This window comes from Somniosus microcephalus, chromosome 31 (genome assembly GCF_052327205.1).
Source record: "Somniosus microcephalus isolate GS21.2 chromosome 31, FLI_Smic_1.0, whole genome shotgun sequence".
Lineage (NCBI taxonomy): Eukaryota > Metazoa > Chordata > Chondrichthyes > Squaliformes > Somniosidae > Somniosus > Somniosus microcephalus.
The window spans coordinates 15,088,632-15,114,471 of record NC_141017.1 but is presented as its reverse complement, the minus strand read 5'-3'; the positions used below and the strand labels follow the sequence as shown (position 1 = coordinate 15,114,471).

At 51.1% G+C, this 25,840-nt stretch overlaps 1 protein-coding gene across 2 annotated transcripts in view; it reads left to right on the top strand.

The window, feature by feature from the left end:
- LOC147097600 (adhesion G protein-coupled receptor L1-like) overlaps positions 1-25,840 on the top strand; it is a 410,191-nt gene that overhangs the window by 359,053 nt on the left and 25,298 nt on the right. Inside the window, exons 16-17 of one of the 2 annotated variants that reach the window (XM_085971569.1) lie at positions 16,034-16,060; positions 19,930-20,098. In XM_085971569.1, coding sequence (XP_085827695.1) covers positions 16,034-16,060; positions 19,930-20,098 — 196 coding nt within the window. The remainder of the gene's footprint in view (positions 1-16,033; positions 16,061-19,929; positions 20,099-25,840) is intronic. The other variant, XM_085971570.1, reaches the window with a different exon arrangement.

Sequence of the window (25,840 nt, the reverse complement as noted above, 5' to 3'; positions counted from 1 at the left end):
ACGGGGGGAGTACAGAGTGTAGGGAGTCACACGGGGGGAGTACAGAGTGTAGGGAGTCACACGGGGGGAGTACAGAGTGTAGGGAGTCACACGGGAGTACAGAGTGTAGGGAGTCACACGGGGGGAGTACAGAGTGTAGGGAGTCACACGGGGGGAGTACAGAGTGTAGGGAGTCACACGGGGGGAGTACAGAGTGTAGGGAGTCACACGTGGGGAGTACAGAGTGTAGGGAGTCACACGGGGGGAGTACAGAGTGTAGGGAGTCACACGGGAGTACAGAGTGTAGGGAGTCACACGGGGGGAGTACAGAGTGTAGGGAGTCACACGTGGGGAGTACAGAGTGTAGGGAGTCACACGGGGGGAGTACAGAGTGTAGGGAGTCACACGGGGGGAGTACAGAGTAGGGAGTCACACGGGGGAGTACAGAGTGTAGGGAGTCACACGGGGGGAGTACAGAGTGTAGGGAGTCACACGGGGGAGTACAGAGTGTAGGGAGTCACACGGGGGGAGTACAGAGTGTAGGGAGTCACACGGGGGGAGTACAGAGTGTAGGGAGTCACACGGGGGGAGTACAGAGTGTAGGGAGTCACACGGGGGGAGTACAGAGTGTAGGGAGTCACACGGGGGGAGTACAGAGTGTAGGGAGTCACACACGGGAGTACAGAGTGTAGGGAGTTACACACGGGGAGTACAGAGTGTCGAGAGTCACACGGGGAGTACAGAGTGTAGGGAGTCACACGGGGAGTACAGATTGTAGGGAGTCACACGGGGGGAGTACAGAGTGTAGGGAGTCACACGGGCTAAGGAAGAGGCGGGGTCAAGGATGGATCATTGGGGATGCTAGAGGTAATGGTACGGGAGTGGGAAGAGATGTCATTGCTAGATTGGATCGGTAAGAATGGAAGCAAGAAAGGGCAGTCCTACCAAGTTGGACAATGGAGAAGTGTTGGAGAAGGATGGTATAATCAATTGTGTTGAAGGTTGCAGAGAGGTCAAAAAGGATGAGAAGGGATAATGTACCACTTTCACAGTCACAAAGAATGGTGTATCTCAGGTGACCACGGATCTGGGCAGTGGTAACATATTCAAGGACCTTATAGAGGAACAGGAGTTTGGAGATGGGATCAAGGACAGAGAGGGGTCAAGGGTGAGTTTTTTGAGCTGGCAGAGATTTTCAGCTCGAGGGGGACAGTACCTGAGGAGAGGGAACTATATGCAATATCAACTGAAACGGAGGGGTGAGGAAGGGTCGGTTGAGTGATTGGAAGTTTAGTTGGAGGGTTGGGGGAGCATGAGCTGGGTCTCATGGATGAGATGAGCTTGGAGAGGGTTGTGAAGAAGAGGGGGGAGAAACTAGCGAGAAGAGCTCAGCGCGAGGGTGAGGACAGGACTGGCGGGAGGTTTGGTTTGGTGGGTGAGGGGAGGAGGAAGCAGCTGAACGGATGAGCTCTATCTTGGAGACTACGAAACCCATGCACTCCTCACACTAGTTGAAAGTCAGGGGAGAGGGGTTTTAGGAGACGGTATTGGAGATAAGGAATCTGGGGTTATCTTTGCTCCCCAGGATGATCCTAGAGTTGAGGTCCATTTTGGCAAAGAAGTCCAAGGTCCGATAGAGCTTGATGTGGTCAAGCCAGATCTGGTAATGAGTGGCTAAGCCAGTTGCCCACCAGGTGCGCTCACGTTTACGCCTCTTAGACTCGATGGGACATGTATCGGGGGAAGTAACCAGAATGGGAGATGGTGATGGATTTGCCAGGGAAAAGGCCATTAAAGCTGGTATCATCATCCAAAGAATTGGGGTTAGCTTCCATATGTATGCCCATGACACCCAGCTCTGCATCTCCATGACTTGCTCCAACACCACCCCCCCATTCCCCCCCATTGTCCCGCTCAGTGGGACTGCCCTCGCTTGCTACCACTTTTACCTATGCAATCCAACAATTACTTTTCTTCCCACTCCTGCACCACCACCTCCAGAGTCCCCCAAGGATCCATCCTTGACCGCGCCCCCCCCCCCCCCCCCCCATCTCTTCCTCATCTACATGCTGCCCCTGGGCAACATCATTCACAGACATGGGGGTGATTTTCATTCAGAAGTCGGGAAGGAGGCAGGACTACAACTTTCGGGGTTGTAGTCCCGCCTCCATCGAGATGCGGCCAATCCACGCGATTTTAACTTGATTGACCTTGTTGAGCCCGCCCAGCGGGCTCAGTAGGCCAATTAAGGGCCACCCGGCAACAGGTGACATCACAGACTGAAATTTCATCTGTCAAGACGTTTTGACAGCTAAAATATCAATGTTTCACAGCTGTTTGAAGCTGTCAAACACTGACAGTCTTACTTCTAACCTGAGTCCTTCTGCACAGACTCAGTTAGAAATCTCACCAGCACAGAAAGCTGCAGGCTGTCACTTTTGACAGCTCGCGGCCATTCTGCTTTCTGTGCCGGTTAGATGATGGACTCCCGAAACCTAGAGGAAGGAAGGCTGTTAAGGTAAGTACAGGTCATTTAAACTTCTTTAAACACTTTAGACACACCAAACACACTTACCTTTGCACTCATGCACCCATCACTCACCTGAACACCAACATCTCGACCCCTCCAAGTCCTTCAACCCGACGGCCCGACTCCTCTAACTTGGCGTGGTTTGGAGCCGTCGGGAATCCCACACTTCAACATCAAAAATAGGGATTAGGCTAAAAAACTGCCTGTTAACTAACTACCTGTTAACAGGCAGTTAATTGGCACTAATCCCTTCCCGCCTCGGGTAGGCGGGTCCCAATGCGGGGCGGGTACCCGCCTCCTTTGATACAAGCATGGGGGCGGGATGGTGTCGGGACCCCCGTATTCTGACTTTAACCCCCCGCATGCCTCCAATCCCGACTCCACAGGTCAATGAAAATCGAGCCCATAGAGTCAGTGTCCACCTGTATCCCAATGATATCCAGCTCCACCTCCCCGCCACCTCTGTCGGCCACTCTCTACTGTCACGCTGCTTGTTCGCATCCAGCCTTGGATAAGCCATGGCTTTAGAAGCCCAAAGCCATTATCTTTGGCCCACAAACTCCAAACCCTTGCAACCAACTCCCTCCACCTCCCTGGCCACTGTCTGAAGAGCTGACTGCTCTCAACCTTGGGTTTCCTGTTTAACCTGAGCTGAACTTCCAACAGCCTCTCCTCTCCATCACAGAGACAGGTTAGTCTCTCCCACCTCAGCCCATTTGCCATGAAACCCTCCTCCATGCCTTTGTCACCTCCTGCCTCGACGTTCCAACACACTCCTGGCCGGCCTCCAATCCTCCACCCTCCATTATTTCAGCTTATCCCAAACTCTGCCGTCTGTATCCTATTCCCACCAAATCCCGCTCACCCCTTTCCTCACTGACCTACATTGGCTCCCAGTCCCAATACCTCAAATTTAAAATTCTCACCCTTGTGCTTAAATCCCTCCATGGCCTCGTCCCTCCCTATCTCGGTAACCTCCTCCAGCCCTCCATGAACTCTCCATTCCTCTGACTCTGACCTCTTGTGCACCCTCCCCCTCCCTTCACCCCACCATTGGCGGCCGTGCCCTCAGCCATCAAGGCCCTAAGCTCTGGAATTCCCTCCCTAAACCTTTCCGCCTCTCCACCTCCCTCCTCTCCTCCATTAAGTCCCTCCTTAAAACCCACCTCTTTGGCCGAGTTTTTGAGTCACCTCCCCTAATCTCTCGCTCCGTGACTCGGCGGCCATTTTGTGAAGCACTTTGGGACATTCTTCTGTGTTGAAGGTACAGCGGAGCCAACACATTACACCCAGCGGGCCAGGCAGCATCGAGGAGAGAGAAACAGTCAACGTTTCGGGTCGAGGACCCTTCGTCAGAACTGGAAAAGGTTAGGGAGGAGAGGTTTTTAAGCAGGCGCGGGGAGGAGGGGAAGAAAGAACAAAGGGAACGTCTGTGATCGGATGGAAGCCAGGAGAGATTGACTGACAAAAGGGATGATGGTGCGAGGCAAAAGGAGAGGTTCTTAACTTGTCCCATTACCATCTCCTTTTGCCTTGCACCATCGTCCCTTTTGTCAAGTCAATCTCTCCTGCCTTCCACCCTATCACAGACCTTCCCCTTGTTCTTTCCTCCCCTCCTCCTTGCCCCTGCTTAAAAATCTCTCCTCCCTAACATTTTTCCAGTTCTGACGAAGGGTCCTCAACCCGAAACATTGACCCTGCTTCTCTCTCCTCGATGCTGCCTGGCCCGCTGGGTGTTTCCGGCACTTTCTGTTGTTATTTCAGATTTGCAGCATCCGCAGTATTTTGCTGTTACATTACGCCCAGTCTGAGCTCACCCAGGTTGAAGACGTGGAGCGACTCTTATGGAGAAATTGAAGCTGCTTTTACGTTAGGTTTTGCCGCCAACTCCTGGACGGCAAGAATTCCACAGCTGACCACAGCCCCAGAGTAAATCTGACGGACCCACGAACCCTGGCCACTGGGAAGACCCATTCTTGTTTTAACCAGGTGTCCCCTGGCTGTCGCCTTTAGTGAATCCGGCAAGTATAATTTGGGGTTTGCCAGCGAGACACTCATATGAGGACCTGTGACACTGGCACTGACCCCAGTGCGAAAGCAGCTGGAGATAGGAACGGGAGAGTAGGCCCTTCAGCCCCTCGAGCCTGTTCCGCCATTCGGCTAGATCATGGCTGATCTGTATCTTAACTCCATTTGCCAGCCTTGGATCCATATCCCTTGATACCCTTACCTAATGAATTGTGGTACGACAGGAAAGACAGCTGGACCAAAGGGACACATTGCAGGGACATGAAGCATTTGGAGCTTGCGCTGAACTGTAGCATCTAATGGATGTGTTGTACATAAGGCTTATATTTTTATAAACTTGCTAGGGCTGGCTATTTTTTAATGCTTGCTAAGTATCTGGGGCTATCTTGATTCCTTAAGGCTTTTTAGCAGAGAAGTTAATGAAATTGACAATGGCACAGAATGTTACAGAAACAGGCAGTTCAGCCCAACTGGTGTTTATGCTCCACACGAGCCTCCTCCCGCCCTTCCTCATCTCGCTGTATCAGCATATCCTTCTATTCCTTTCTCCCTCAAGTGTTTAATCTAGCTCCCCCTTCCATGCATCTATGCTATTCACCTCAACCACTGCTTCCTAAAGTCATTTCAAGAACTCTTCACTTAGCTGTTTGAGATATGAATTTGGCTTTAGCTAGTCGGAGGAGCTCCCAGATGGCACTGAGGCATGGCTGAGCCCCGCCACCTGCCCCACCAACCATCGGGGGGGGGGGGGTTGAACTCTGTATGCCACCTGCCCGTGTCACCACCTGTCCCCAGCTGTTGCACTGGTTGGGTGGGGGGGGGGGGCAGTGGTGCCCAACCTTTGCCTGGTCTACCAAACCTCTGTCTGGTCTACCCAACCGCTGCCTAGTCTACCAAACCTCTGCCAGATCTACCAAACCTCTGTCTGATCTACCAAACCTCTGTCTGATCTACCAAACCTCTGGCTGGTCTACCAAACCTCTGGCTGGTCTACCAAACCTCTGGCTGGTCTACCAAACCTCTGGCTGGTCTACCAAACCTCTGGCTGGTCTACTCTGGCTGGTCTACCAAACCTCTGGCTGGTCTAGCAAACCTCTGGCTGGTCTACCAAACCTCTGGTTGGTCTACCAAACCTCTGGCTGGTCTAGCAAACCTCTGGCTGGTCTAGCAAACCTCTGGCTGGTCTAGCAAACCTCTGGCTGGTCTAGCAAACCTCTGGCTGGTCTAGCAAACCTCTGGCTGGTCTACCAAACCTCTGGCTGGTCTAGCAAACCTCTGGCTGGTCTAGCAAACCTCTGGCTGGTCTACCAAACCTCTGGCTGGTCTAGCAAACCTCTGGCTGGTCTACCAAACCTCTGTCTGGTCTACCAAACCTCTGCCTGGTCTGCCAGCTCCTGCTGACACTCGCTGGTATGGTGCTTGAGGACACTGTTGGCATCTTCCGCATAATGAGAAAGGGAGAGCATTGGTTATTCCCGCCTGCTCCCAATTTTCCGCAGTTGACTGTAAGTATCCCGGGAATGGTTGTCGTCTTATCCCCGGCACTGTCGTGCTCTGGACATGTAATTGGCAGGGTGGATCTCCTCCTGCTAATAAATATTTCACAATTATCCGCCTTCCCCCATCCCTTCCCCAACCTGACTTTGGCTATGGATATAAAACGGCTGAATCCTTCCACGCTGTGTCAAGGCTTTTACTGCCCAATCAGCAACATGACCTCTGGCTAATGGGAAACTGTGTTAGAGATGGAGTGAGACTGCAAGTGAGAGTGTGAGTGAGTGTGTGTGTGTGTGTGTGTGTGTGTTCAGGTGAGTGTGTGTGTGTGTGTGTGTGTTCAGGTGAGTGTGTGTGTGTGTTTGTTTTCAGGTGAGTGTATCGGGATGTGTGTGCGCGCACCATTACACACAACTGCAGCAATGGTGAGGTTACACTTCTAAGTGCAATGAGCAGGGGACAATTTGATCAACCTGAGTAGTTAAAGCAAACCAGTCAGGTTGGAGAAGCTGGATTTGTTTTCATTAGAGCAAAGGAGGTTGAGGGGTGATTTGATAGAGGTGTACAAGATTATGACGGGTTTGGATAGGCTAGACGGGGAAAGGCTGTTCCCACTAGTTGATGGTACAAGGACTAGGGGACACAGATTTAAGGTTTTGGGTAAGAGATACAGGGGGGACGTGAGGGAAAACTTTTTTACGCAGCGAGTGGTGAGGACCTGGAACTCACTGCCGACGGAAGTAGTGGAAGCGGAGAGACTCAATGTTTTCAAGGGGAGACTGGATAGGCACTTGAGGGAAATAAACTTGCAGGGCTACGGGGATAGAGCGGGGGAATGGGACTGACTGGATTGCTCCAGAGAGCCGGCACGGACTCAATGGGCTGAATGGCCTCCTTCTGTGCCATTATGACTCTCCACACACCCCATCATACCACAGACAGAAAGAGTGAGGAACACAGAGACACAAAGGGAGAGGTGTGGGGAGACAGACACAAAGGGAGAGGTGTGGGGAGACAGAGAGAGACAGACACAAAGGGAGAGGTGTGGGGAGACAGAGAGACAGAGACAAAGAGAGAGGTGTGGGGAGACAGAGAGAGACAGAGACACAAAGGGAGAGGTGTGGGGAGACAGAGAGAGACACAAAGAGAGAGGTGTGGGGAGACAGAGAGAGACAGAGACACAAAGGGAGAGGTGTGGGGAGACAGAGAGGCAGCGACACAAAGAGAGAGGTGTGGGGAGACAGAGAGAGACAGAGACACAAAGGGAGAGGTGTGGGGAGACAGAGACAGAGACACAAAGAGAGAGGTGTGGGGAGACAGAGAGAGACAGAGACACAAAGGGAGAGGTGTGGGAAGATAGAGAGACAGATACGCAGCAACAGAGAGAAACGGAACAATAGAGCGAGACAGAGACATGGCGACACAGAGAGAGACAAGAACACATTTATTGCCCGTCCCTAGTTGCTCTGACAACTGAGTGGCTTGCTGGGTCATCTCCGAGGGCACTCCGAGCCAACCACATAGTGTGGGACTGGAGTCACGTGTAGACCAGACTGGGTAGGTGGAGGCGAGAGGCTCCCTTCCGTGACGGACATCAGTGAACCAGTTGGGTGTTTACAACAATGTCAACTTTCATCTTTTTCTGGTGCCAGTCCACAGATTACCACATTTACAGGATTTGAACTTGTAACCTTGGTGTTATTAGTCATATTAGTCTAGTACCATAGCTACTAGACTGCTGTGCCCCTTCACAGGTACTCCACACGCTGACAACAAGAGCCCCATCACTCCAACTATATCCAACAGAGACACCACCTGGATAGTGATGGGGAGCACTGCCCTTTACATACACCCATCTGCTTGGGCACGTGTGTGTGAGTCTGTGTGTGCACGTTTACATGTGTGTGTGTGCATGTGTGCGCGCGCATTTAGATGCGCGTGTGCATGTGTGTGCGCACGTTTACATGCATGTATGAGTCCGTGTGTGTGTGCGTGCGCGTTTACATTTGTGTGTGTGCGCGCGTTTACATGCATGAGTCTGCATGTGTGCGTGCGTTTACATGCGTGAGAGTCTGTGTGTGTGTGTGATCGCATTTACATGCATGAGTCCGCATATGTGTGCGTGTGCGTCTACATGCGTGTATGAGTCCATGTGTGTGCGCGTGCGTGTTTACATGCGTGTGACTCCGCATATGTGTGCGTGCGTTTGTGTGTGTGTGTGCGCACGTGTGCGTTTGCGTGTGTGCATGAGCATGCATATGTGTGTGTGCGTGTGTGTGCATGGGGAGGTGTATATGGGGGTCAGTGTGTGGGGGACAAACACATCCCAGGGCTGCGTGAAGATTGTGGTGAAGGGAGATAAATTGGAAAGAAAAAGATCGGGTTTTTTTCTTCAAAAAGCCTTAAAGAGTGTGCTGTGTGAGAAGCCCCAGGTTTTGAGCTGCTCATGTGCTTGTCGACGCTTGTGGAGTGGGTTGGCATTTCTGCTGATGTGCTCCTGTAACGCAATCTTAACATTTCGCTCTATTGCAGTTGCTGCTGTTTCTAAATATATCGCTGTGTTTTCTGTGCGGAATGTGTCTGTGTAACCCAACGGGCCTTTGCCTCTGTAAGCTGCGGGCAATCGCTTAGAATCTTACAGCACAGAAAGAGGCCATTCGGTCCATCGTGCCTGTGCCGGCTCTTTGAAAGAGCTCCAATTAGTCCCACTCCCCCTGCTCTTTCCCCACAGCCCTGCATTTTTTTTCCTTTTCAAGTATTTATCCAATTCCCTTTTGAAAGTTATTGTTGAATCTGCTTCCACTGCCCTTTGAGGCAGCACATTCCAGATCACAACAACTCACTGTTAAAAAATATTTCTCCTCATCTCCCCCTCTGATTCAGTTATCGCAAATCTGTGTCCTCTGGTTACCAACCCTCCTGCCAGTGGAAACAGTTTCTCCGTAGCAAAACCCCGAGTAATTTTAAACACCTCTATTAAATTTCCCCTTAACCTTTTCTGCTCTAAGGAGAACAATCCCACCTTAACCTCGTTACCATGGGCGATGGGTATACAAATTATAAAGTGGAGTTGTGACAGGGAGTTGGCAGCAGAGGTGTTGAACTCAACATTAGGACTGTGCGGATTTTTAACTTACGGTCTCCTCACTTCCTACAAATGGACTGAGACTTTTAAGGAATTACGTGTAGCAACGGGATTAGGTCAGGCAGGTCCTGGTCGAATAGCTACCCTCACAATGCAGCAAGCTGCCTGCAGGTATACTCCATTCTTTTTTTATGTATTCATTCTTAGGCTGTGGGCGTCGCTGGCAAGGCCAGCATTTATTGCCCATCCCTAATTGCCCTTGAGAAGGTGGTGGTGAGCTGCCTTCTTGAACCGCTGCAGTCCGTGTGGTGAAGGTACTCCCACAGCGCTGTTAGGGAGGGAGTTCCAGGATTTTGACCCAAATACACCCAGACATGTGACCCCGGACACATGACCCAGTGACGCCCGGACACGTGATCCAGTGACCCCAGACACATGACCCAGTGACGCCCAGACACGTGATCCAGTGACAAGGACATGTGACCCAATGATGCCCGGACCTTGCAAATGCCCAGCATGTTCAGCCCAGAATCTGGATCCAGATGTAGGCTCAGGGGCCAGAGAAGCCTTGGCGAGTTGCTGCAGTGCATCCTGTAGATGGTACACACTGCAGCCACGGAGGTGGCGGGTTTAGGAAATGTGTGATTGTGGTAGCTTTTCACGGGCCACTCTGTTCCTGGGCTTCCTGTAGGTTATGTAGGCCGCTTTAACTGCTCAGAGCAAGTCCCAGGCCATACTGATTCCCCGGGGTGCACCTGGCTTTACTGCCTGTACAGGAAAGGCCCCAGGCTTCAGGGCCTGTTCAGGGAAGGCCCCTGTTAGACAGGCAATGTTGGAACAATGATTATTAATTAAACCACATAGCTGAACGTGCACCTTAAACGATGCTAAAATTATAGTACACCCCTCTTTACACATGAACTGTTCCAATGGATGATGTCATCATTTCAACAGGATTGAGGTTCTGTCCATCGTTTTAACAAAAAAGGGTCACTAACAGTTCAAACAGAATGTTTACTTCCGACATGAAATTGTTGAAGTTTGTCCTTTTTCTGTTCCTTATTCGCTGCATTATTTTGTAAAATGTACTTATTTCATAAACATTGTGTTGAACAAAGAACACTTTTTGTGACCAGTGTTAACATCAAACACTCCCAGGGCAGGTACAGCACAGGTTAGATACAGAATAAAGCTCCCTCTACACGGTCCCGTCAAACACTCCCAGGGCAGGTACAGCACGGGTTAGATACAGAATAAAGCTCCCTCTACACTGTCCCGTCAAACACTCCCAGGGCAGGTACAGCACGGGTTAGATACAGAATAAAGCTCCCTCTACACTGTCCCATCAAACACTCCCAGGGCAGGTGCAGCACGGGTTAGATACACAGTAAAGCTCCCTCCACACTGTCCCATCAAACACTCCCAGGGCAGGTACAGCATGGGTTAGATACAGAGTAAAGCTCCCTCTACACTGTCCCATCAAACACTCCCAGGGCAGGTACAGCGCGGGTTAGATACAGAGTAAAGCTCCCTCTACACTGTCCCGTCAAACACTCCCAGGGCAGGTACAGCACGGGTTAGATATAGAGTAAAGCTCCCTCTACACTGCCCCACCAAACACTCCCAGGGCAGGTACAGCGTGGGTTAGATACAGAGTAAAGCTCCCTCTACACTGTCCCATCAAACACTCCCAGGGCAGGTACAGCACGGGTTAGATACACAGTAAAGCTCCCTCTACACTGTCCCATCAAACACTCCCAGGGCAGGTACAGCATGGGTTAGATACAGAGTAAAGCTCCCTCTACACTGTCCCATCAAACACTCCCAGGGCAGGTACAGCACGGGTTAGATACAGAGTAAAGCTCCCTCTACACTGTCCCATCAAACACTCCCAAGGCAGGTACAGCATGGGCTGGATACAGAGTAAAGCTCCCTCTACACTGTCCCATCAAACACTCCCAGGGCAGGTACAGCACGGGTTAGATACAGAGTAAAGCTCCCTCTACACTGTCCCATCAAACACTCCCAGGGCAGGTACAGCACAGGTTAGATACAGAGTAAAGCTCCCTCTACACTGGCCCATCAAACACTACCAGGGCAGGTACAGCACGGGTTAGATACAGAGTAAAGCTCCCTCTACACTATCTCAGTAACCTCTAACGCTAATTTCGGAAGACCAACCTTCCTGCTGTCTGCCATTTCCAGTCCTTACACCAGCCATATTTATAGTGTGTGGGATTGACACTGCTCAGGCTCCTTGTACTTAATACTCTTTCGCCTCGCTGGGCCGGTTGTGAACCCAGGTGCCAGAACTAAAAGGACAGTGCGCTGACCCAGCCCCTCCCCACCTCCCCCTGCTGCTTGTGGCTTAGGTTGTATTTTATTGTAAGGCAGCGGCCTGGTGAATCCATGGGAGGTCCATGTTAACTTGCCCAAGATATGACTTTAAACCGTGCCTAGGACTGAGGAGCAAAGAACTACCTACACTGTGAGGGGCTTGAGCATGCCTAAGGACTGTGTAGCCCCTGGGCTGTGTATCCTGGAGATTGTATATCTCTCCCGGGACTGTGGACTAAGTAGCCCAGGGTCATATTTCCCGAACTATGGATCCTTAACCTTATTAGGCTGAACCTTTGTAAATCACAGGTTAGGCCCTAGCTGGAGTATTGTGTCCAATTCTGGGCACCACACTCTAGGAGGGATGTCAAGCCCTTGGAGAGGGTGCAGAAGAGATTTACCAGGGATGAGGGACTTCAGTTATCTGGAGAGACTGGAGAATCTGGGATTGTTCTCATTAGAAAAAGAAAAGAAAGACTTGCATTTATAAAGCGCCTTTCACGGCCACCGGACGTCCCAAAGCGCTTTACAGTCAATAAAGTACTTCTGAAGTGGAGTCACTGTTGCAATGTAGGGCAGAGTTAGGGGGAGATTTGATAGATGTGTTCAAAATCATGAAGGGCTCTGATAGAGTGAATAAGGAGAAACTGTTTCCAGTGGCAGGAGGGTCGGTAACCAGTGGACACGGATTTAAGATAATTGTCAAAAGAATCAGGGGGCAGATGAGGAAAACATTTTCACACAGCGAGTTGTTGTGATCTGGAACGCGCTGCCTGAAAGGGCGGTGGAAGCAGATTCAATAGTAACTTTCAAAAGGGAATTGGAAAAATACTTGATGGGGAAAAATTTGTAGGGTTATGGGGAAAGAGCAGGGGAGAGTGGGACTAATTGGAGAGCTCCTTCAAAGAGCCGGCACAGGCACGGTGGGCCGAATGGCCTCCTTCTGTGCTGTATCATTCCATGGTTCTAAGACCCCGGAACCCCCAGGGGCTGTCTATTTCCTGGACTATGTATCCTAGAATCTGTATATTCCCCCAGGGCCTGCTTATCTCTCGGAACATGCACTGAGGGGGTACTTTCAATCTAACCCTCCCCTTGGCAAACTGACAGGATCGGGGGCAACGCTGGTTTTAACCTCCCGCCTGATTCTCCTCTCCATTGAAGTTAGCGGAGTAATATCGGGCGGGGTGTAAAAGCGACGTTCCACCCAATCCCGTGGATTCCAGACCAGCGAATTAGGTTAAAATGACCTCCTGTGTATCCCCACAGGGCCTGGCTTTCTCTCCGATTATGCAACCCGGTATCTCCCGAAGATTGCGTATCTTGGGAGACATGTATCGCTGGCTACTGGCCTCTGGCTCTGTAAGGGTGTCAATACGGTGCGGAGGGGGGAAGGGGTGGCGATTGGGATTGAGTGTGGCTGGAGCTCACAGTTCAAGAACTCTGGGAGTTGATCTGATCTGATGGTTTGGTCTCCTTATTTAAGGAAGGATATACCTGCCTTAGAGGCAGTGCAACGAAGGTTCACTGGATTGGTGAGAGGGTTGACCTACAAGGAGAGATTGAGTAGACTGGGCCTATACGCTCTGGAATTTAGAAGAATGAGAGGGGACCTGGTTCAAACATATCAGATTCTGAGAGGGCTCGACAGGATAAATGCTGAGAGGTTGTTTCCGCTGAGTGGAGAGTCTAGAACTAGGGGGCATAGTCTCAGGATAAGGGATCGGCCATTTAAGAGGAGGAATTACTTCTCCCGGAGGGTTGTGAATCTTGGGAATTCTCTGCCCCAGAGGGCTGTGAATGCTGAGTCTTTGAGTCTATTCAAGGCTGAGACCGATAGATTTTTGGACTCTCGGGGAATCAAGGGATATGGAGATCGGGCGGGAAAATGGAGTTGAGGTCGAAGATCTGCCATGATCTTATTGAATGGCGGAGCAGGCTCGAGGAGCCGTATGGCCGACTCCTGCTCCCAATTCTTATGTTATTTCTGTTCTTATCAACAGTGGAAAGATTAGTCAAATAACCTGCTCCTCCGTCACCCACCCACACACAGCCTGTCCCACTCTCAGATACGAGCTCCTCCGTCGCCCACACACACACAGCCTGTCCCACTCTCAGATACCTGCTCCTCCGTCACCCACCCACACACAGCCTGTCCCACTCTCAGATACGAGCTCCTCCGTCGCCCACACACAGCCTGTCCCACTTTCAGATACCAGCTCCTCCATCACCCACACACAGCCTGTCCCACTCTCAGATACCAGCTCTTCCATCACCCACACACAGCCTGTCCCACTCTCAGATACCAGCTCCTCCATCACCCACACACAGCCTGTCCCACTCTCAGATACCAGCTCTTCCATCACCCACACACACAGCCTGTCCCACTCTCAGATACCAGCTCCTCCGTCACCCACACACAGCCTGTCCCACTCTCAGATACCAGCTCCTCCATCACCCACACACACAGCCTGTCCCACTCTCAGATACCAGCTCCTCCATCACCCACACACAGCCTGTCCCACTCTCAGATACCAGCTCCTCCATCACCCACACACACAGCCTGTCCCACTCTCAGATACCAGCTCCTCCATCACCCACACACAGCCTGTCCCACTCCCAGATACCAGCTCCTCCATCACCCACACACAGCCTGTCCCACTCTCCGACACCAGCTCCTCCATCACCCACACACACAGCCTGTCCCACTCTCAGATACCAGCTCCTCCGTCACCCACACACAGTCTGTCCCACTCTCCGACACCAGCTCCTCCATCACCCACACACACAGCTTGTCCCACTCTCCGATACCAGCTCCTCCATCACCCACACACAGCCTGTCCCACTCCCAGATACCAGCTCCTCCATCACCCACACACAGCCTGTCCCACTCTCAGATACCAGCTCCTCCATCACCCACACACACAGCCTGTCCCACTCTCAGATACCAGCTCCCCCATCACCCACACACACACAGCCTGTCCCACTCCCAGATACCAGCTCCTCCATCACCCACACACAGCCTGTCCCACTCTCCGATACCAGCTCCTCCATCACCCACACACAGCTTGTCCCACTCTCCGATACCAGCTCCTCCATCACCCACCCACACACAGCCTGTCCCACTCTCAGATACCAGCTCCTCCATCACCCACACACAGCTTGTCCCACTCTCCGATACCAGCTCCTCCATCACCCACACACAGCTTGTCCCACTCTCCGATACCAGCTCCTCCATCACCCACACACAGCCTGTCCCACTCCCAGATACCAGCTCCACTTTGGTTTGACCGCACTTGGCGTACTGTGCACAGTTCTTATCTCCATATTATAAAAACGATATAGAGGCACTGGAGAAGGTGCAAAAAAGATTAAGAAGGCTGATACCAGGACTGAGAGGCTATACCTATCAGGAAAGACTGAACAGGCTGGGGCTCTTTTCTCTAGAAAAGCGAAGGTTGAGGGGTGACCTGGTCGACGCCTTTAAAACTATGAAAGGGATTGATAGTAGAGAAAATGTTTCCACTTGTGGGGGAGACTAAATCTAGGGGCCATTAAATATCAGATAGTCACTAATAAATCCAATCGGGAATTCAGGCGAACCTTCTTTACCCAGAGAGTGGTTAGAGTGTGGAACTCGCTACCACAGGGAGTGGTTGAAGTGAATAGCAGAGACGCATTCAAGGTGAAGCTAGATAAACACATGAGGGAGAAAGGAATAGAAGGATATGTTGATAGGGTGAGAACAAGAGGGGTGGGAGGAGGCTCGAGTGGAGCATAAACACCGGCACGGACCAGTTGGGCTGAATGGCCTGTTTCTGTGCTGTACATTCTATGTAATCCAATACAAGCACGACCTGTCCTATCAAATATGTGTCCTGTTGTAGTGGGGACGCAGGGGCATTTGGGAGTTGCTACTAACCCCCACATTGCCAGCTGTGAGCCTGGGTTTGATTCCCCCTTCACCCAGCAGTAAATGGGCATGTCCTTAAGGAAACCAAGTGTCGTTGTCAAGGTACAGGAAACTTTCTTTTATCCGGCACGGACGGGACCGACGTGGTGCCGGTTCATCAAAAATTCCGGATAACCGAACGCTATAGTAAAAGATAGGGAGAGCTGACAGCTCCGTATAAAGCAACAAACCCTGTTGCTTAGCAACAACTGTAGAACAATGGCCACAAGTTTCAAGCGTCTCTGTAGCTTAGCAACAGCTGCAGCCACACCCTTGCACAGCACAGATGGAAGAAGGCAAATAAATATGAAGTAAAACCTACTCCTGAATTTTGCCGGTTAAGCGACATTTCCGGTTATTTAGGTGCCGGTAAATCGAAAGTTTCCTGTATAATGCACAATAGTGGAGGGTGTTTCACCCTTCCAACGCTCCTGCTACGTGACACGCCAACAGTCACCTGTTAGAGTTGGCCAGATGTTTAGTGTTGGAGCTCGTAATTGTGCAGCTTCCTGGGAGTTGGGGGCTGGCTGCCGGGACTTGGGTTACACAGAGCCATTGTAAGAGTGTTGATGTGATCTCCCGCCACTGGTGCTTATTCTAATGGAACCTCTTTTCTTTGCTTCTGTAGATATGAGGACAACAAACCATTTCTCAAGTAAGATCTAGTGTTACAATATCAAACCCAGTGCAGCCATTGCCCGCCTGTTCTCTGATCCTTTCAGCTCCACCCCCTTGTGTACTACCAGTGATCGCTAATGATACTAATGCTCGTTGCTGGGTCTGGTGTGTGAATCACTGCTGTCCAAGAGAATAAGAAAACACAGGAATTACCTCAGCTGGGGTCTTGTGTCCAATTCTGAGCCCCACACTTTAGGAAGGATGTCAAGACCTTGGCGAGGGTTGCAGAGGAGATTTACTAGAATGGTCCCAGGGATGAGGGACTTCAGTTACGTGGAGAGATTTGAGAAGCTGCGATTGTTCTCCTTAGAACAGAGAAGATTAAGGGGAGATTAAATAGAGGTGTTCAAAATTATGAAGTGTTTTGATAGATTAGATCGGGAGAAACTGTTTCCACTGGCAGGAGGGTCGGTAACCAGAGGACACAGATTGAAGGTAATTGTCAAAAGAAACGGGTTGGGGAGTTGAGGTGAGCTGTCGTGATCTGGAACGCACTGGCTGAAAGGGCGGTGGAAGCAGATTCAATAGTAACTTTTAAAAGGGACTTGCATAAATACTTGAAAAGGAAAAATTTGCAGGGCTCTGGGGAAAGAGCAGCATTAATTGGAGAGCTCTTTCAAAGAGCTGGCACAGGCACAATGGGCCAAGTGGCCTCCTTCACAGAATCTACAGTGCAGATAGAGGCCATTTTGGCCCATCGAGCCTGCACCGACACATATCCCACCCTATCCCCGTAACCCCACGTATTTAATCCCCTAACACTAAGGGTCAATTTATCATAGCCAAATCAACCTAACCTGCACATCTTTGGACTGTGGGAGGAAACCGGAGCACCCAGAGGAAACCCACGCAGACACAGGGAGAATGTGCAAACTCCACACAGACAGTCGCCCGAGGCCAGATTTGAACCCGGGTCCCTGGCGCTGTGAGGCAACAGTGCTAACCACTATGCCACCGTGCCCTTCTGTGCTGTAAGAGTCTATGATTCTAAGTTAACAACAGAAAATGCTGGAAATACTCAGCAGGCCAGGCAGCATCCGTGGAGAGAGAAACAAGAGTTAATGTTTCAGGTCTGGGACCCATCATCAGAACTGATTCCATGTTACCTTATTCCAGCTCCAACTACCCACAGCACGAATGGTAACAGAGAAGATCAGGTGGGAAGTAGCCTTTCCAAGGGTGCTAACATCAGGGTGTCTCACCAAGGCTTGAGTCTCCTCCTGATCCCCTGTCCTCCGGCCCAGAGCAGCTCAGCGACCCGTCAACCGTCAGCCTGTCACCTTAGCCTGATTGCCAGTGGTTCGAGGCAATGAGTTCAGCACAATTGGCTCTGAGCTTACAGGGTTACCTTTGGGTCCAGAGATTGGACTGGCTGTCTGTTATCCTTTCCCTTTCCCTGCCCCATCCTTCACTCCCGGTGAGCTACTGGAAGATTCTCGGTGTCTCTTATGCCTGGAATCTAAATGGTGATTGAGGATCAGTTTAGATGCTGAAATGAGTAAATTCAGCAAAAAAAGTCAACTCATTCCAGACTCTTCCTCCACACATCATGCAATATTTACCCTGTCTGAAGCCTTCCAATGTAGGGTCAGTATGAGTGGTCATGAAAGGTCAGAGGTATTGGGCGTCAGCTGGCTACCCATGTAGGGCTGGACCTATCAACATTGGCGCAGCTGCCCATCTAGAGCGAGGCTTATTTATCCTCATCACAGTTCTTTTAGAAACAATATGAGTTCCTTCTTTGCTGAGTTCAAATACCCTGCCATCCCTGCACGCTAAATACCAAACTTTAAAAAAAGGACTTGCATTCCTATAGCGCCTTTCACGACCTCAGGACGTCCCAAAGCGCTTTACAGCCAATGAAGTACTTTTTGAAGTGTCGTCACTGTTGCAATGCAGGAAACGCGGCAGCCAATTTGCGCACAGCAAGCTCACACCAAACAACAATGTGATAACGACCAGATTATCTGTTTTCGTGATGTTGATTGAGGGATAAATATTGGCCAGGACACCGGGGAGAAGTCCCCTGATCTTCAAGGTAGTGCCGTGCCATCTTTTACTTCCACCTGAGAGGGCAGAAAGGACCTCAGTTTAACGTCGCATCTGAAAGTCGGCACCTCCGACAGGGCAGCGCTCCCTCAGCACTGCACTGGGAGGGTCAGCCTGGATTTTGTGCTCAAGTCTCTGGAGTGGGACTATGAACCCACAACCTTCTGACTCAATAGTGAGAGTGCTGCCCACTGAACCATGGATGATGTCAATGGAGATGTAAATCGTGGTGGGGGGGCGGCTGCCAACTCCCTATCACCTGGTTTACACTATCGCACACAAAGTCAAAATGTACCCCACTGTGCCTTCTACTATACAGACAGGGTCTCCGGCAAGGGGCAACTAAACAAAGTAATCCAGCTTACATGTACAGGGAGGTTTAAAGGGGGATATGGAAAATATCTGGAGTTCTGCAGGAAGGCTGGACCGTCCCTGGGTGAGTATCCAACCCTCCAAGGAAGGTCTTACCTGCCCTCTCAAACACCAGGCACGTCGCTTAATCCCTGCTCACCACAGGGATCATTCCCTCATCCATTCAGCTATCCTTTCACATGTAGCTGCTCCTTCGGAATCACAGAGTCCATCTTCGCTCACAAGCCTTTCTTTCCTTAGCTGCTGGAAGTGTACTGAGGAGTTGTAGCAGCCAGAGAGGCTGAAGATCAGGAAGGTGGCGAGCTGGCTCTTCCACGTTCTGTGCTAGTTGTGGCTCTGCTGTTGTACTGCTACCTCTTTAAGTACAATGTGCCAAAATCAGTTTTGAGAGATTGTGTAGAATGGGCCTATACTCTCCGGAGTTTCGAAGAATAAGAGGGGATCACATTGAAGCCTATAAGATTCTAAGAGGGCTTGACAGGGTAGATGCTGACAGGCTGTTTCCCCTGGCTGGAGAGTCTAGAACTAGGGGGCATAGTCTCAGGATAAGGGGTCGGCCATTTAAGACCGAGAGGAGGAGAAATTTCTTCACTCAGAGGGTTGTGAATCTTTGGAATTCTTTACCCCAGAGGGCTGTGGATGCTCAGTCATTGAGTATATTCAAGGCTGAGATTGATAGATTTTTGGATACTGTGATATCCGAGTGGTAAGGTCAGAAACTGAGAGAAGCGAGATATTAGGAACAAAACCCAACTGTTTATTTACCCGGTGTAGCAGAGAAACATCTCTTACAGGCTGCAGGCAAGACACACAATTCTTACTGCACGATGGCAAGATGGAGGAAGAACCTCTGAGTCATACCCATAATGCAATGCCACATTACCGTATAAACTGGTGTACCAGGCCATTGACTACATGACCCATTGCCTTAAAAACTGGTGAATGTGAACCCTTAATATTTGGCTCCATCTGGTGGATAACTTAAACATTACATCCCAGATTACTATAGATACTAAGGGAATCAAGTGACATGGAGATCAGGCGGGAGCCTGGAGTTGAGGTTGAAGATCAGCCATGATCTTACTGAATGGCGGAGCAGGCTCGAGGGGCCGAATGGCCGACTCCTGCTCCTAATTCTCATGTTCTTATGTTGAGTATGAGTTGCGTTTGCAAAGGAGATTCTTGTGTTAGCGTCACCGAGCCCTGCACCTTTTGGGGTTAAACAACTTAGTAAAACGGCAACATTTTACAGGGGAGTATCTCAGTTCGCTATTCATACTGAAATTGTAACCGCGCGTTCAATTAAAGTCACTACAAGGCGAGTTGTAAGTTCTCCTCTCCCTCCCCCTCCCCATGTGGTTTAGGAAAAGTCGCTCAGATTGTGTGCGAGGAAACTAACTGCTCCTTCTTCTTGCTGTGTTTTAGGTCCTGGGCCTTGGGCGCCATCGCTCTCCTTTTCCTGCTCGGTCTCACCTGGGCATTTGGCCTGATGTTTATCAATGAGGAGTCCATGGTGATGGCCTATCTCTTCACAACGTTCAATGCCTTCCAGGGAATGTTCATCTTCATTTTTCACTGCGCTCTCCAAAAGAAAGTAAGAATCCTCTTAAACTCCTGGAATTTAATCTTCAAGAACTTGTTTCAGTACCAGCGGTATTCTTACAGGCCATCTCTGCTGTCCGAGGCGCTTGTATTCACAGCAGGGCTGGAGGCGTTGTGGTGGAGCCATTACATCTTTCATTTTACTGCACCCCAGTCCCTCAGCTTGCTGAGGAAGTGAGTAGCTGGTCAGAAGCATCCCAGGATCAATTCCTGTCAGTTCAATTGGCTGCCTCAACACACCCCAGGCACAAGAGCACTGTGATTGGCTGCCTCAACACACCCCAGGCACAAGAGCACCGTGATTGGCTGCCTCAACCAGGCACACTAGCACCGTGATTGGCTGCCGCAACTTGGCACACGAGCACCGTGATTGGCTGCCCACATTTAGGCCCCCCCCAGGCACTACAGCACCATGATTGGCGACGGAGCCCGCGCGGGTGGAAAACCAGCCAGAGTTCCCGCTCCGGCCACTTCTGCTGGAAGTGAGCATGGGATGTGGGATGAGGAGGGGATCAGGCCGGCCAAAGCCTTGGGTGGAATCACCAACAAACGCTGTACAGGCTCGAAGGAAGGTGATTTGTGCGCGGTACCAAGGGGTGCTGGTGGCACCGTACTCCCACGTTAGTCCCTTCAGGAGAGGAAGAGGGGCAGGTAACTGGCACTGAAATAGCACAGATACCTCTAAGGGGAAGCGAGATAAACACATGAGGGAGGAAGGAACAGTGCTGACAGAGTGAGAGATGAAGAGAGGTGGGAGGAGGCTCGTTTGGAGCAGAATCACCAGCACGGACACATTGGGCCGAATGGCCTGTTTCTGTGCTGTGAATTCTAAGTAAAAAAGGCGTTTGGCAAATGCTATTGTGTTTAGAGGAAAGAGAAATGTGTCACTGCTGTCACAACTTCACAGCCAAGTGATGCAGGTTTCATTTCAGTGGGATGCACATCGTTGCATCAAGTTGGTAAACAAAAGACAAAAGGTTTACCATTTTCATCAAGGCTCTTCCCCTTTAAATCTTCGTTTCTCGCGAACAATATCACTTGATGAGGTGTATCTTTCAAAATCGAGGGGCAGATTTTGATGTGTTTCTTGTGTTAACAGTGAAACTGAAGACCCTTGACTGGGAGTTTAACAATTGAGCCCATTGCCTTCTAACTACATCAATGAATAAAGCAATGTGATAATGCACATCATGGCTGAACAGCCTGCAGTGTGAGCGAGTGTGCAACCTGGAGCAGTGTGAGCGAGTGTGCAGTCTGGAGCAGTGTCAGTGAGTGTGCAACCTGGAGCAGTGTGAGCAAGTGTGTAGTCTGGAGCAGTGTGAGCGAGTGTGTAGTCTGGAGCAGTGTGAGCGAGTGTGCAACCTGGAGCAGTGTGAGCGAGTGTGTAGTCTGGAGCAGTGTGAGCAAGTGTGTAGTCTGGAGCAGTGTGAGCGAGTGTGTAGTCTGAAGCAGTGTGAGCGAGTGTGTAGTCTGGAGCAGTGTGAGCGAGTGTGTAGTCTGGAGCAGTGTGAGCGAGTGTGTAGTCTGAAGCAGTGTGGCCCTAGAAATAGTAGATGCATTGCTGATCATCTTCCAACATTCGATGGAATCTGGAACAGTTCCCATGGATTGGAGGGTAGCTAATGTTACCCCACTATTCAAAAAAGGTGGTAGAGAGAAAACGGGGAATTACAGACCGGTAAGCCTGACATCGGTAGTGGCGAAAATGCTAGAGTCCATAATAAAAGATGTAATAGCAGAGCACTTAGAAAACAGTGACAGGATCGGACAAAGTCAACATAGATTTACAAGAGGTAAATCTTGCTTGACTAATCCACTGGAATTTTTTGAGGATGTAACTGATCAGGGAGAACCAGTGGTTGTGGTGTATTTGGACTTTCAGAAGGCTTTCGATAAGGTCCCACATAAGAGATTAGCGTGTAAAGTTAAGGCACATGGGATTGGGGGCAAGGTATTGACTTGGATAGAGAACTGGTTGGCAGACAGAAAGCAAAGAGTTAGAATAAACGGATCTTTTTCCAAGTGGCAGGCAGTGACTAGTGGGGTACCACAGGGATCGGTCCTTGAACTCCAGCTATTCACAATATATATTAATGATCTAGACAAGGGAACTAGATGCAATATCTCCAAATTTGCAGACAACACAAAGCTGGGTGGGCGTGTGTGCCGTGAGGAGGATGCCGAGAAACTCCAGTATGATTTGGACAGGTTGGGTGATTCGGCAGAAGCATGGAAGATGCAATATAACGTGGATAAATGCAAGGTTATCCATTTTGGTGGCAAAAACAGGAAGGCAGATTATTATCTGAATGGCAATAGATTGGGAGAAGGGGAAGTGCAACGAGACCTGGGTGTCCTTGTGCACCAGTCGCTGAAGGTAAGCATGCAGGTGCAGAAGGCGGTTAAGAAGGCAAATGGTATGTTGGCCTTCGTAGCGAGGATGTCTTGCTCCAGTTGTACAGGGCCTTGGTGAGACCACATCTTGAGTATCGTGTGCAGTTTTGGTCGCCTTATCTGAGGAAGGATGTTCTTGCCATGGAAGGAGTTCAGCGAAGATTCATTGGCTGATACCTGGGATGGCAGGAATGACGTATGAGGAGAGATTGGGTCGATTGGGCTTGTACTCGGAGTTTAGAAGAATGAGAGTGGATCTCATTGAAACTTATAAAATTCTGACAGGACTGGACAGACTAGATGCAGGAAGGATGTTCCCGATGGTCGGGGAGTCCAGAACCAGGGGTCACAGTCTAAGGATAAGGGGTAGGCCATTTAGGACAGAAATGAGGAGGAATTTCTTCACCCAGAGAGTGGTGAACCTGTGGAATTCTCTACCACAGAAGGCAGTAGAGGCCAATTCATTAAATATATTCAAGAAGGAGTTGGATATATTTCTTAAGGCTAAAGGGATCAAGGGATATGGGGAGAAAGCAGGGACAGGGTACTGAATTTGGATGATCAGCCATGATCGCATTGAATGGCAGAGCAGGCTCGAGGGGCCGAATGGCCTACTCCTGCTCCTATCTTCTATGTTTCTATGTGTGAGCGAGTGTGCAGTCTGGAGCAGTGTGAGCGAGTGTGTAGTCTGGAGCAGTGTGAGCGAGTGTGCTGTCTGGAGCAGTGTGAGCGAGTGTGTAGTCTGGAGCAGTGTGAGCGAGTGTGTAGTCTGGAGCAGTGTGAGCGAGTGTGTAGTCTGGAGCAGTGTGAGCGAGTGTGCAGTCTGGAGCAGTGTGAGCGAGTGTGTGGTCTGGAGCAGTGTGAGCGAGTGTGTAGTCTGGAGCAGTGTGAGCGAGTGTGTAGTCTGGAGCAGTGTGAGCGAGTGTGTAGTCTGGAGCAGTGTGAGCGAGTGTGTAGTCTGGAGCAGTGTGAGCGAGTGTGTAGCCTGGAGCAGTGTGAGCGAGTGTGTAGCCTGGAGCAGTGTGAGCAAGTGTGTAGTCTGGAGCAGTGTGAGCGAGTGTGTAGTCTGGAGCAGTGTGAGCGAGTGTGTAGTCTGGAGCAGTGTGAGCGAGTGTGTAGTCTGGAGCAGTGTGAGCGAGTGTGTAGTCTGGAGCAGTGTGAGCGAGTGTAGTCTGGAGCAGTGTGAGCGAGTGTGTAGTCTGGAGCAGTGTGAGCGAGTGTGTAGTCGAGCAGTGTGAGCAAGTGCGCAGTCTGGGGCAGTGTGAGCGACTGCAGTCTGGAGCAGTGTGAGCGAGTGTGTACTCTGGAGCAGTGTGAGCGAGTGTGTGGTCTGGAGCAGTGTGAGCGAGTGTGCAGCCTGGAGCAGTGTGAGCGAGTGTGTAGGCTGGAGCAGTGTGAGCGAGTGTGTAGTCTGGAGCAGTGTGAGCGAGTGTGTAGTCTGGAGCAGTGTGAGCGAGTGTGTAGTCTGGAGCAGTGTGAGCGAGTGTGTAGTCTGGAGCAGTGTGAGCGAGTGTGTAGTCTGGAGCAGTGTGAGCAAGTGTGTAGTCTGGAGCAGTGTGAGCGAGTGTGTAGTCTGGAGCAGTGTGAGCGAGTGTGTAGTCTGGAGCAGTGTGAGCGAGTGTGTAGTCTGGGGCAGTGTGAGCGAGTGTGTGGTCTGGAGCAGTGTGAGCGAGTGTGCGGCCGGGAGCAGTGTGAGCGAGTGTGTAGTCTGGAGCAGAGTGAGCGAGTGTGTAGTCTGGAGCAGTGTGAGCAAGTGTGTAGTCTGGAGCAGTGTGAGCGAGTGTGTAGCCTGGAGCAGTGTGAGCGAGTGTGTAGTCGAGCAGTGTGAGCGAGTGTGTAGTCTGGAGCAGTGTGGGCGAGTGTGCAGCCTGGAGCAGAGTGAGCGAGTGTGTAGTCTGGAGCAGTGTGAGCGAGTGTGTAGTCTGGAGCAGTGTGAGCGAGTGTGTAGTCTGGAGCAGTGTGAGCGAGTGTGTAGTCTGGAGCAGTGTGAGCGAGTGTGTAGACTGGAGCAGTGTGAGCGAGTGTGCAGTCTGGAGCAGTGTGAGCGAGTGTGTAGTCTGGAGCAGTGTGAGCGAGTGTGTAGTCTGGAGCAGTGTGAGCGAGTGTGTAGTCTGGAGCAGTGTGAGCGAGTGTGTAGTCTGGAGCAGTGTGAGCGAGTGTGTAGACTGGAGCAGTGTGAGCGAGTGTGTAGACTGGAGCAGTGTGAGCGAGTGTGTGGTCTGGAGCAGTGTGAGCGAGTGTGTAGTCTGGAGCAGTGTGAGCGAGTGTGTAGTCTGGAGCAGTGTGAGCGAGTGTGTAGTCTGGAGCAGTGTGAGCGAGTGTGTAGTCTGGGGCAGTGTGAGCGAGTGTGTAGTCTGGAGCAGTGTGAGCGAGTGTGTAGTCTGGAGCAGTGTGAGCGAGTGTGTAGTCTGGAGCAGTGTGAGCGAGTGTGTAGCCTGGAGCAGTGTGAGCGAGTGTGTAGTCTGGAGCAGTGTGAGCGAGTGTGTAGTCTGGAGCAGTGTGAGCGAGTGTGTAGACTGGAGCAGTGTGAGCGAGTGTGTAGACTGGAGCAGTGTGAGCGAGTGTGTAGTCTGGAGCAGTGTGAGCGAGTGTGTAGACTGGAGCAGTGTGAGCGAGTGTGTGGTCTGGAGCAGTGTGAGCGAGTGTGTAGCCTGGAGCAGTGTGAGCGAGTGTGTAGTCTGGAGCAGTGTGAGCGAGTGTGTAGTCTGGAGCAGTGTGAGCGAGTGTGTAGTCTGGAGCAGTGTGAGCGAGTGTGTAGTCTGGAGCAGTGTGAGCCAGTGTGTAGTCTGGAGCAGTGTGAGCGAGTGTGTAGTCTGGAGCAGTGTGAGCGAGTGTGCAGTCTGGAGCAGTGTGAGTGAGTGTGTAGACTGGAGCAGTGTGAGCGAGTGTGTAGTCTGGAGCAGTGTGAGCGAGTGTGTACTCTGGAGCAGTGTGAGCGAGTGTGCAGTCTGGGGCAGTGTGAGCGAGTGTGTAGTCTGGAGCAGTGTGAGCGAGTGTGCAGTCTGGAGCAGTGTGAGCGAGTGTGTAGTCTGGAGCAGTGTGAGCGAGTGTGCAGTCTGGAGCAGTGTGAGCGAGTGTGTAGACTGGAGCAGTGTGAGCGAGTGTGTACTCTGGAGCAGTGTGAGCGAGTGTGTAGTCTGGAGCAGTGTGAGCGAGTGTGTAGTCTGGAGCAGTGTGAGCGAGTGTGTAGGCTGGAGCAGTGTGAGCGAGTGTGCAGTCTGGAGCAGTGTGAGCGAGTGTGTAGTCTGGAGCAGTGTGAGCGAGTGTGTAGTCCGGAGCAGTGTGAGCGAGTGTGTAGTCTGGAGCAGTGTGAGCGAGTGTGTAGTCTGGAGCAGTGTGA